This window comes from Capricornis sumatraensis, chromosome 2 (assembly GCF_032405125.1).
Source record: "Capricornis sumatraensis isolate serow.1 chromosome 2, serow.2, whole genome shotgun sequence".
Lineage (NCBI taxonomy): Eukaryota > Metazoa > Chordata > Mammalia > Artiodactyla > Bovidae > Capricornis > Capricornis sumatraensis.
The window spans coordinates 22,675,299-22,688,074 of NC_091070.1; the positions used below are offsets into that span (position 1 = coordinate 22,675,299).

The 12,776-nt window shown below is 44.6% G+C and overlaps 1 protein-coding gene across 1 annotated transcript in view; it reads right to left on the reverse strand.

Moving 5' to 3' along the window:
• Positions 1-7,173: 7,173 nt before the first annotated feature.
• Positions 7,174-12,776, reverse strand: part of RAD51B (RAD51 paralog B) — a 606,121-nt gene continuing 600,518 nt past the window's right edge. The window contains exon 10 of the mRNA XM_068965287.1: positions 7,174-7,411. Coding sequence (XP_068821388.1) covers positions 7,395-7,411 — 17 coding nt within the window. The 3' untranslated portion in view covers positions 7,174-7,394. The remainder of the gene's footprint in view (positions 7,412-12,776) is intronic.

The following is a 12,776-nucleotide window of genomic DNA, read 5'->3' on the forward strand; positions in this document are numbered from 1 at the left end:
AGAGATCTGGAAGTGATCCAGTGAAACTGGCTCTAGAATCTCATAGCAACAGGTTTAGAAACACCATTACCACCACCTCCTCTGCCATCTTAGATTCCTAGGGAAACTGCAATTTTGTTGTTGTTCAGTCGCTCAGTGGTGTCTGACCCCATGGACTGCAGCACCCCAGGCTTCCCTGTCCATCACCGACTCCTGGAGCTTGCTCAAACTCATGTCCATTGAGTCGGTGATGCCATCCAATCATCTCATCCTCTGTCAACCCCTTCTCCTGCCCTCAATCTTTCTCAACATCAGGACCTTTTCTAATGAGTCAGCTCTTCACATCAGTGGTCAAAGAACTGGAGCTTCAGTTTCAGCATCAGTCCCCTCAATGAATATTCAGGACTGATTTCCTTTACGATTGATTGGTTTGACCTCCTTGCAGACTAGGGGACTCTCAAGAGTCTTCTCCAACACCAGAGTTCAAATTTTAGTCAGTAGATAACAGTGTCAGTCATAGGACAAGGGTTGACCTGTGTTTTAATCAACAGTAACATACTCAGAGCTCATGAGAGAGCAGGAAAATACAGGGTTGTCTAGATTTCCCTGGAATTCATTTCTAGCTTCATGTCCACTGAAAGGAATATGGAAATACTGAAAGTTGAATGTAGATGGTTTGGGCTGGGTTTTTATCATCTGATGAGGGACAAAGGGAATAGTCTATAATGAATAAAAGGCGAAGCTCAGTATCACAAGTCAGTTTTCTCCCTAGTCCCTCTTGATGTGTGGAATTTAGCCAAGCACAGTTTCTCTGACTCAGCTGAAACAGGGCAATACTACACGTGCCCAGTCCTCCACAAGCATCAGGAAGATTTGTGAAAACTGCCAATGCAGAGCTTTGTGCATCTTGGGAGGACACAATTGGCAAAGACCTTATTTGAACAGAGTCCTTCATTTGTGTTCTAACCCTTAGTTTGAAAGTAAATTGTTTGGCATTCACTATTCAAGGATCTGAGATCAGGGCTCCCTGAAGCCTAGGTGGGGCCGGGGAAAGGCAAGGATCTGGGGTGGGGACTTGGAATGCTATGGTTCACCCAAGTATTCTACGGTTCATCATCAGGGGTCAGAAGGTCTTGAGGATTAGTTGAGCCAGAATACCTTCCCTCTCTGTTTGGTCGGCCTTCTTCAGTGGACATTTTTTTTTTTGCTTCTGCAGATGTCTGGTTTTGGGGAGGGGGAAATTGCTGTAAAGACTGGGAGAAAGAGGAAAGTGGTGCTTCTGGTGGGAATGAGATTTTCTTTAACTAAGAAAGGATTTTATTTCCATTCCTCCTTCCGTATCACACCTCCTCCAATTTTCCTTCTATTCTCACAGACATGTTAAGATCTCTTCCTTCCAACCCAGTCATACACCTCTGTGGCTGGGTACTTTCACAGGAGAAGAAGCAGGATACAGAAGTCAGGTGTATGTGCACGCATGCTACATTGCTTCAGTCATGTCCAACTCTTTGTGACCCTGTGGACTGTAGCCCGCCAGGCTCCTCTGACCATGGGATTCTCCAGGCAAGAATACAGGAGTGGGTAGCCATCTCCTCCTCCAGAGGATCTTCCCGACCCAGGGATCGAATTCACATCTCTTATGTCTCCTGCTTTGGCAGGTGCATTCTTTACCAACAGAACCACCTGGGAAGCTAGAAGTCAGGGGTGGGGGATGAGCAATAGTGGGGGACCAGGCTGTGATGGGGGGGTGTCTATGGTGATAAGAAGGGGAGATAGAAGAAAGAGAGAGAATGAGAATCTGCGCAGCAGTCTGGTTAAGGGTACAAACAGTGGACTATGGTTCACCATTCCTGTCCCACTCTCCATGGTCTCTCTAATGGAGTTGCCTTGGCCATCTCTGCTACTGCTTATGCAGCCATGCTCTCAGCTCCTTCTTCAGCCCACAGTAGACTGGCTGGCTAGTGACCAACGATGTCACCTGAGAAAAAACAATAAGATGAGTCCACGTCAATCATATTTTCCCCTAGGAATTCCAACTACTAAATACCAAGGAAAAATGCCAACAGACTTGGAGTTGAAAGGCTGAGGTGGACAGAGAGGAGCTCAAGAGACCAGGAGGAGCATATGCCAGCTGAAGTTCTGAATAAGCAGAACTGTAGTATGCAGGGCATGTCTGCTGGGAGAGAGTTGCCTTGGGCATGTATGCAGAGAGAAGCAGAGACTCTAAGGTAATGAAGCCCCCGCGCTGCCTTTGCTCCTCAAGGTTTTCCAATTCCAAATCCCTTGTACCCTTAACAACATCTGTTCCCTTTTACATGAGTAACTGAGTTTCTTCTCAATGGAAAGAGCTTAACTATAATCGTTTGCTCAAGTTCTTGTAAGTAAGCTGAAATTGAATTATTATCTGAATACATTTGCTTTGGGGAAAAGGAGTAGGTTGGTTCCCTTCGCAAACATGACCTACCACCACAGCTTACTTGGAAGCATCTTGCGTTCTTGAGATTAGGTTTTAGGCAGGAAATGGTATGACCCAATTTCTCCTTTTGTTCTTCTGATGTCAGAGCAAGTCAAAACTACATTTCAGTCCTGAAGAAAGGAGATCTTGGCATCTACAAAGAACTGGTTTAGTCTAAGAAAGGTAGGATCTTTTAAAGTTACTAAGATCCATGTCAACAAGTCTCTCTAAGGGAAGCTTCAAAAGCACGCATTTTTACTTAGTTCAAAAGAGCAGAGAGGTGTGGCAGCCATATTGGTTCACCAGCGAGATCTCATGAATCATTTCTCATCTCGGATTTCAGGGCTCAGGAGAGCTAAACTGGAAGGAAAACTGAGAGCAGCTCTTGTCAATAGGAGACCACAGCCATTATGTCCACAGCCTCTTGGAAATGTCCCCCAGCAAGGCTGCCATCAGCACTTGACTGAAAACACATGCACGCAGCCCGCTCAGAGCAGGAATTCATTATTGGAAGAATAATAAGGGAAAGTTTCTTTTTTCTTCTCTTCTCTGCTGCTGGGAAAGCTGCTTTCTGGAAAAATCACAGGGCTTAGAGGGAATTTGAATCATGTCTGGTAACAAGGGACGGAATGGAGGCAGAAGGGCACATTTCCAGAAGTCTTTTCACGCCAAAGCATGATGGTCCTGGGCAATTTAAGGTGAGTCGTTCTGTCTTAGATATTTAAATTGGGCCATGGCTGCCTTTAACCCATTATCGTTTCCCAGAGTTATTCGTATCGATAGCTTAAGGGAAAAGAACCCAAAGTTAATTGATTTTCCTTTGCTACTCCTCTTTTCCAAAAAGGTCACCATTTTGTGGACTAAAATGGGCTACAAAATTATTTGGTCTTCAGTTCCCAACTCTACCCCATAAGTCTTTGCTAAATGCCCAGTAATCCAAGGGAAAGGAACAAGGGGTGGATGTGAAGGAAGGAGACGTTTACCACTTGCTGGGTCTAGAGTATGTGGCAGACATTGCAAGTGTTTACCAATCTCCAGTTCTCCTTTCCTTCCCAATACAGTCGAGGTTCCCAGCTCCTTGCAGTTGGGGACGGGTGGATGCATGATTACTTGGCCATGAAAGTGATTATGTGTTGTTTCTTGGAAGAGGCACTTAATTGCTAATATACAACACCTCCCCTCACTGGCAAATGTGAAATGCATGTTGATACCGAATTGAAGAATTAAATCATCACACAGAGGACAGCCTCCTGGGAGGGTCTCTCAGTTATGCATAGACGTGGTTTTAAGTCACTGAGATTTCAGGGAGTTGCTTTCAGTAACAAAAGCAAGTCTGTCCTGACTTGGGCCCACTATTGATTGGTCTTCTCTCCTCCAGGTTCTGTTTGGAGTTCTGGAGCACTTGTGCTACATCTGAATCCCACCTTCACTGAAATTCAGAGAAGTAGGCCATGTGCTTTCTCTCCCACTTAGGCTATTCATCTGAGAGGAGTGATGGACTGTTTCGCTCCATCTGCGCAAAAGTGGCCTCTGCTGAATTCTGTAATGGAATATAAAGACGTTGCTCTCATAGGCATCAGACAAAAGTGATGGTGATAGTATTAAAACCAAAGCTTAGGGAAAAAAATGACACTCCCAAGTGGTTCTAAGATCACGATTTTTGAGGTCAGAATCTGATATTTTGCACTTCCTCTTACTTTCATTCCCCTCTCCTCCATTACCTAATTCTCATTGCCAATCTCCAGAATTCTCATTTGGCAATCCTGGGTTTGCAGGACAAACTTCTACAATCCTATCTCCGGGATTTGTTCACAACATCAAACTAAAAGACAGTAGGCATAGAGATTGGTACTTCTGGGTTAATTCAAAAGTGTTCACTCCATGGGCTGACAGGGACCATGCACTTCTGAATCTTCACCAGGACTACAGCACATCAACAGAGCAGGTAGGATGCTAGCACACTTAGGAAGACAAAAGTTGGACTTTGCCTTACGTATGTATAGCTACATACATCCCAAGAAATTACTGCATTACATCCAAGTTCAATAAAAGTAATTAATAATACAAGATGCTTCACTAGCATTCCATGAGTGGTACCAGTTTGACAGATTTTCAGCTCAGGAGTGCCACCTGTGTCTTCTTCCTTGTGAATATTTCCTGGGGCAGCCTTCTTATGCATGTCTCCCCATTTTTAATAAAAAGAGAAGAAGGCAGTGACAGATCCTCTATCATATTCTCTGCAGTCACTTCTCCTGGAAGCTCCAACTACCAGTCCTGCTCTGATGATTCTTTTATTTGAATAAAAGAATTCTTTTATTTACTGATTCTTTTATTTACTGAATTCCTACTATGTGTACAATATTGTGCTGAGTATGTTAGTGAGGGTGACTAAGAAAGGTTGTAACGGATATGAACAGAAAGAGTACAGGGGTGAGGGGAAAGAGGGGAAGAAGCAAGACTGCCAGGGTTCAAATCCACATTCCATCACGTTCTAGCAAGAGACAACTTTTCTTGCCTCATCCCTCATCTTTGAAGAAGGAATGACCTAAAGTCCTACCATGTGAGACTGTGAGGCGGTAAGATAAGCAGATGCAACTACAGTGTGTGTGTGTGTGTGTGTGCGTGTGTGTGTGTGTGAGACACACAGCAACACTGAGTGTTGGCACGATGCAGACAGTGCTTAGGTCCTTCCCTGGCAGCTTAGTTTGTGATGAAAGCCCTGGTGGACCTTGAGCAGGAGAGCACAGGGATTGGTTTGTCTGTCAATCACTGAGCAGAGAGCACTGTCTTACTGTTTTCTGCGGTCAAAAAAAAAAAAAAAAAAAAAGGCCTCGGGCTTCCCTGGTGGTCCAGTGGTTAAGAATTCGCCTGCCAATGGAGGGGACATGGGTTCGATTCCTGATCTGGAAACTAAGATCCCACATACCATGGGGCAACTAAGCTCATGCGCACATCTACTAAAGGCCCTGCACCTAGATCCCGCGCTCCACAAGAGAAGTCATTCAAGTGAGAAGCCTGCACACCACAACTAGAGAGTGTTCCCTGCTCACTGCAACCAGGGAAAGCCTGCACGCAGCAACGAAGACCCAGCGCAGCCAAAAATTGAAAAGAGGAAAAAAAAAAAGAGTGACCTCAAGTAGGAAGCTATTTAATCTTTAACATTTGGGATTGAGATACGTTTTCTTCATTCCTTTCTCAGACATTCCTAAGTGCCCTGTTTAATGTGTGAACTGCTTAGCTTTTCTTTCTTGGTGGACAGTGAAAGTGCAGAGAGAGCGAATTAATAGTTACAGAGAACAAAATATCTTTCTCAACTTCCCAAATAGTCCCTGGCTGTTTCAAATTAGTCAGTTCATCTTCAAGAATTCATAGGAAATGTACATTGAATCAGCTGCAAAAACTCAGCTTGGTTTTCACAAATGTTCTGTTGAAGACCACAAGCTCTCCAAAGGCCCCTCGCTCTGAAGGAGACAGATGACCACAGTCTGGAAACTCAGAATCCTCCACCTCTTCCAGGGCCAGCAAAATCTTTCTCACTCTCCAGTGCCCAGTGCATTGTTTGCTCTCCAGGAATATCTTCCTTGATTCACTCCAGCTGCATAAGATGTCCTTCCTTTGCCCTTTCAGCCTGGGACTTGGGCGTACATCTACAATGTCAACTTTATTTTATTCTGCTTTATATTATAGCTGGGAGTACATGAGTCATTTCCATTCCTCATAATACACATAACCTATGTTTCTGAGCTTTGCCTTAGCATTTGGTACGTGCTCAACAAATGCTGAGTTTTGTTAAAAGACTTTGTCATTTAACCATTCTTTGCTGATCAAGGTACCTACTTTGTGTATGACATTCTGTTGGGCATTGATGTCAGACATGAGATAGGACAAAACTTGATTCTAGCACCCAAGGCATTTATAAACTTCTGAAGGGGAAGCAGATACAGAGTGATTTTATAGAGGACAGCCTACATGTCAGCAACAAGTTGGGGGAAAGAGGTCCCAATGCCAAAGGCTGGGAAGATTTGATGCCTGGCTTTGAAGGGGCTGAACCCCCCAGCTTTGATGGTTCGTTTAGAAACCTCCTGCAGTGCGAGGAGTAGGCTGGGTCTTCTGCTGAAAATGACTAAATTATCCTATGGGTCACCAATTGATTGATTTGCTCATTGACTGGCCCAGCCTTAGGCTTTAAATATAAAGAAATCATTTCATCCTTTATTAAACACTGCATGAATCTCACTCTTTGTCCTGCAGGGCTCTACACAATATACCAGTGAAACTTGAATTTACACCACAATACATGTACCACTAATGACCTTCCAAATGCCACTAATACCATACGTGTCCTGCTTCTCAGTTGGATCTGAACCTCTCAGTGAATTCTGAGCCCACTGACCTCCCTTTGACACAAGAGCAGACCCCCACACCCATGCCCTCCCTCAGCCTCCCTCATCCTTCCAAGATTTCGTTTCTGAATCAGTTACTCTTTGGAGACCCCAATTCCTTTACACCTACTCTTTTTATTTGGTGGACAATACTTTATTCGGAAATGTTCCCTCCTGTAATTACAAATCCTGTTAGTCTTCCTCCTTCTCTCCCCAGGGGGATTGTGGGCTTTAATTAATTAATGTGGTTAAACCGCTTTGAGGTGCCTGGTTGAAAGGTGCTATATAAGTGCAAATTATTATTATTATGGCTGTTGCCATCCCATGGCGGCAAAGCCTTCAGCCCCAAGCATCTAGAGACCTGAACAAAGGCCTCTTCATCTTCACCTTCCCTGCTAGGTCTGAGATGGCTGGCTCAATGGTAAAGGGGTGGGGGGGCAAATCTGTTACCATCTCAACAGCAATCAACTAATTAATCCCCATTATGTTGGCTTCCGTTTCCTTCTTCCAAGCAGCCCGGTCCTGTTTCATTTCACAAATCACGCCCCCATCAGCTCGAGACAAAGGTCATAGTGTCCCTATGGCCTCTGTTGGTCTAAAGGGAAAAAAAGAAGAGAGGGAGAGAAAGAATGTTTGAAAAACCATCGCTGTCATGAAATGCACTAGCTTCTCACCAGCAGCCTAAATAAATTTCTCCTTCTGGCGGCAGTCCTCTGACATGTGTACCTATCTATCTATTACACAGGGAGCCAATGGCTTCGTAAACCAGAGACACCCAGAAACTCAGCACAGGTGTGGGCTAAGGCCCCACAGCCCTGGCTAGACTGCCGATAGCTGTGAACAAAAGGGGAGCCTTTCTGGGCTGGGTGGGAAGAGGTCATCCAGAGACGCGGGAGCCCCCCTTCAGCTTCCTCTACTGCCCCCAGGTTTTCCCCTGAGAAAGCCAGCTGCCATCTGTAGCCAGGAAGCCCTCACAAAGGCTGGGGGCTATGACTTAGATGTTTTGTGCTACACCTAGCACACCCCAGCCCTGAACAAATGCCTAGGGCTTCCACTGCGATGGGAGCCATTGAAAACAGCCCTGGCGGGGGTCGGGGGGACCTGGCCTCTCGAGGGGATGCTGCTGACCAAAATGCTCCTTACAAGGTTGTGCCTCAGACCCTTTGTTAGCGTGGACGTGGGCGAGCCTCAGGGGGTCATGTCTTCATCTGCCTCCATTTATCCTCCCTATTGAAGGGCTCCTTCAGGACATCGGTCAGTCTCTGTGGGAAGTGATTTGGAGAGCAACAAAGGAACTTGGGCCCTTTGGGGGGGCCTTCAGAATTCAGTAAACATCTGGACCCGGAAGGCCAGGTTCTCAAGCAGTCTAGCTGCGGAGATGTCAAAAGAGAGAAAGAGCTGTGTGTGCAATGCAAGCTCTCAGTTCTGTGGCGACATTTGTTGTTGAGAAACAGAGACACCCCAGTAGGTATATAGGAAGATTTTTCAAAAGCTCCTCTGTTTGTCAGTTTTTGTGAGTGCAGTGCACTATTTGTCAGTTCTCATGGCATGTGTGAGGAAATAGAAGTTTCACATGGCTAGGGAGCAGCATGTGATGGATGCTCTGATTCTGTGTGGACTATGAATAACCCAAGGTTGCATAAGCCTGTCCTGGGAATTGTTGTTAAGCATTTCTGTTATCCTTGAGCTCTGTAAAGCACTTTCTAGTCAAGGTGATTTGTTGGCTTCTCATCAGGAGCACATTTTAATTGACAAAAAAATGAAGTACTGAGGCTAAGTGATTTACACTTCATCACATGATAAAATTCAGGATCTGAACTCTTGACTCTCAGTGTTCCCTTTATTGTTGAATCAATCCATTTAGAACACATTAGTCAGCATGATTCAACATGAGTCACACGGCACTAATCAGCATTCCCCAGTGTGCCCAAATCTATCCTCAAACAGCAAAAGAAACTGGCCTCTGTCAAGAGACAATGGAAGGCCATTTTCGTCAGTATTCAGGAGCTGACATCCAGTTCAAGTCCCTTGTCCTCTCAGGAACCTTCCTCCATCATCCCAGATGGAATGAGTCGTATTTCCTCTATCTTTTCAGATCCCATTGTTTGAGCCTTGATAATAGGTGTGGCAGTTTGCTACTTTGTTTTTAAGCTAACTATTTAGATTGTCAACTGCTAAAATACCGGATTTTTTTTTTAAATCAGCCTCTCTATCCTGAGCACCACGGTTTATATACAATAGATGTTGAAGAAATACCTGCTTACCTGAACTCACTGAAATGGAGCCTAAGTCATATTCCAGAAAGAACCCCAAGTCCTTCTGGAAGAGGTTTTCAAAGAAAATCAACAACCTGAATTGATTTAACATCTTTGGGTATTATTACCTGGGCATTTTCACAAATGCAAATTGTTAACTCTGCAAAGATAGCCAAATGGCTTCCCAGGTCCAAAAGTGGAGTATGGATCTATTCTAACCATAGTCCAGGCCTTGGAATAAGTTTTTCTCTATAACCTTATTCAAACTGACATTTTGTTTCATGGTTTTTTTTGAAGGTGGAGACAGAAAAAACATTTTGGGAAAAAAACGTGTTTAGTCTGTGACTTTGGAACCAAATTTATACTCTGCTTTGTGCTATAAGCACTAGCTCTTGTTCAAGTATTTTTCTTGAATAGTGCACAATAGCAAAACACGTCCTAAGTTTCTGCTTGCAGAGATTTTGTTTTGGAAGGGGAACCAAGATTTCTGGGTGTTGATCTTCGGTGGCATTGCTGACTGTGATACTCTACTACTCTGTTTTAGACTCTATTAAAGAATGTCCTGATACCATTTTAAACATACATTTGTTTTTTTAAGAACGGAAAAGAGATTTATCTGAGCCAAACTATTTTCCAGGTAACTCTGAGAAACTGCAATATTTATACTGCATTTGGACCTTATGCAACAAGTCCAGCTCTAGGGTCTGTACTATTGTACCCTGGGGCCTAATCTCTGCAACTATGCTCCTCTGAACGAAATGTATCATTGAATATGCATCTCCTCTCTCTCTCGTGATAATAGAACTCCTCAAGTTTGGCTCAGCACATGGCCACTGAGATTAACAACTACATTTTCCAGCCTTACTTTCCATACATCTATAGATTGGCAGAAATAATATGTGTAACTTCTTGTTAATATCCTTAAGGAAGGGGGCTGCCCTTTCCTCCTATTGAATCTCTGCCCCACATAACTCCTGCTGCCTTGATATAGGACATGATAGTGAGCCATTTTGGATCATTACAATGAAGGCAGCCTCCCAGGCATGCTGGAGCAACAAGAGAATTGCCAGAGTTTCTGGACTAATATCGGAGAAGGCAAAGGCACCCCACTCCAGTACTCTTGCTTGGAAAATCCCACGGACAGAGGAGCCTGGTAGGCTGCAGTCCATGGGGTCGCGAAGAGTCAGACATGACTGAGTGACTTCACTTTCACTTTTCAGTTTCATGCATTGGAGAAGGAAATGGCAACCCACTCCAGTGTTCTTGCCTGGAGAATCCCAGGGACAGCGGAGCCTGGTGGGTTGCTGTCTATGGCGTCACAGAGTCGGACACGACTGAAGCGACTTAGCAGCAGCAGCAGCTGGACTAACATGTGGGGCTGAGTTGCTATATCAGCTCTGGACTGCATTCCTCCATAATGCTACATGAGAAAGCAGTCAACCTCTACCTTGTACACCACTGTTGATCTAGGTTATGTTTCTACCCAGCCAAATTTATGATCCAACTAAGGAAATTCCTTGAAGGATCACTATATCAATGTGACTGATCCATCACAGCTTAGGATTTCAGGATTCAAGATTCAGAATGGGCCTAGACTATCCCAATGGAGGCTTATGAAGCTCAAGAGGTAAGTTGTCACAGGGGCTGCCATGATGGGAGACAAGGGGGCCCAAACTCATTTCTGATTTTATGAAAAATCACAGGAGCCCAGGCTTAATACTTGGAAATGGCTACAAACCCAATTCTGAGGCAGTGAGCATCACTTCACCTTTCTGGCACTCAGTCCCCTCACCTGAAAATAAAGATGAATAGAATGAAAAGATCCCTTTCTGAGAGATAGAGGAGTAGAATAATTTTTATCAGTTAATCATGTGACTATATGCATAAAGCACATGTGAAAGTGAAAGTGGTTCAGTCATGTCCAACTCTTTGTGATCCCATGGACTATACAGTCCATGGAATTCTCCAGGCCAGAATACTGGAGTGGGTAGCCATGCCCTTCTCCAGCAGATCTTCCCAACCCAGGGACTGAACCTGCGTCTCTTATGTCTCCTGCATTGGCAGGTGGGTTCTTTACCACTAGTGCCACCTAGGAAGCCCCAGGATTGATATATGCAGACTGCTATATATAAAATAGAGAAACAACAAGTATCTACTGTATTGTACAGGGAACTATTCTGTATTGTGTAATAACCTATAAGGGATAAGAATCTGAAAAAGAATATATATATTGATATCAATTTGCTGTACACCAGGAACTAACACACCACTATAAATCAACTATATTTCAGCTTAAAAAAATCTGACAAAATGTTAACATTTGTTAATTCTGGATGTTAGAGTCATGGGTTTGGCTTTACTATTTTCTGTACTGTTACATATTTTAAATATATTTTCCACATTAAAAAGAAAATCTGTCTTTGAGGCTGACAGCGAGAGTGAAAGAAGGGACCAAAAGCTGAGGGCCAGTGTGGGACGCTGTCATGGAGGGAGGGGATGTGAAGCAAAAAGGGGCAACGCTGTGAATGGGAGTCCTGTGTTCTCTGCCCTCGGAAGTGCCTCTTGGAGGGGCAGGCAGAAGCAGCTCAGGACAATGAGACAGGCATCCGCAGCCCTCTCTTCCATGCCCTGTGACAGCTAGTTCACTCTGCTCTGCTGAATCCTAGGGCTCTCTGCCAGGCTCCCATGAGCATGCCAGGCTGTGCCAGGTGTGTGGGTGATATTTACCAGGCAGACACCTCCATACCTGGATGGATGGATTCAGACTGAGAATCTTCTGGGTCACTCTGAGTCCACTGGGCAGAAACATTTAAATGGGCTACTGATTGTAACTGAAATCTGATGAGCTCAGATGGTGGTATTTGGGGGCAAAGAAGTTTTCAATGAATCATCCAGTTGGCTCAGTGCCTAAGAAAATGGGGTGGAAGAATCTAACCCAACTTTGCGACAAGGGAACAAACAGAGGAGATTAATGTCTTTCCCAGTGTGCTTCAAAAAAGCGATCAAACAATCATTTTTGACTTTACAAGGGAGATGAGGCATATAGCGTCCCAGCTCTCAAATCATTATTTTTTATTTTCTGAGTCCCTATATACTGGGTAGTTGGAAAAACAGGAAACTAGCTTTGTTTCCAGAACCTTCTCTGGACCTATCTCAGGGTGCTCTGGGCTCCCCTGAGGTTCCCCATCCCAAAGTATATGCTGCTTATTCAAACTAAACTAATAAAACAGCCCCAGAATCAAGATTCAACCTGCCTGACCTGATTTTTATTTTTTTAAAACAATTTAAAAGCCCATAATTCTGCCCTGTTGAGAAACTAAACCATTGTCCTCTATCCTGTTGGTTTTTGTTTTTCAAAGACTTCCTAGATCCTTAAGTAAAAGGAGACTAGAGGGCCAGGAAGAGTGATCAAGGGGGACACTCCCCCGACCCAGACTCCGAGCCCACTCCTGCCTTTTCCCTGGCCAACCTCTCCTAGGGTATCCTCTCTTTTGCCAAGTTGGCGGGCCTTTATTACCCATGAAAGCCGCAGTGGCTCCAGGAGACTCAGGCTCTGGTTGTCCCTTCGCCTCCTGTGGCATCAGCAACAGTCTGGCTGCTTTCAGGGACAGAATCATTATTCCTGGCCTTGACACCGAGGTCCAGGGGCCCCAGCTGTGCTCTGGGTGGCACAACATTTGGGGCTTACTGGGGAAGCAGAGGACA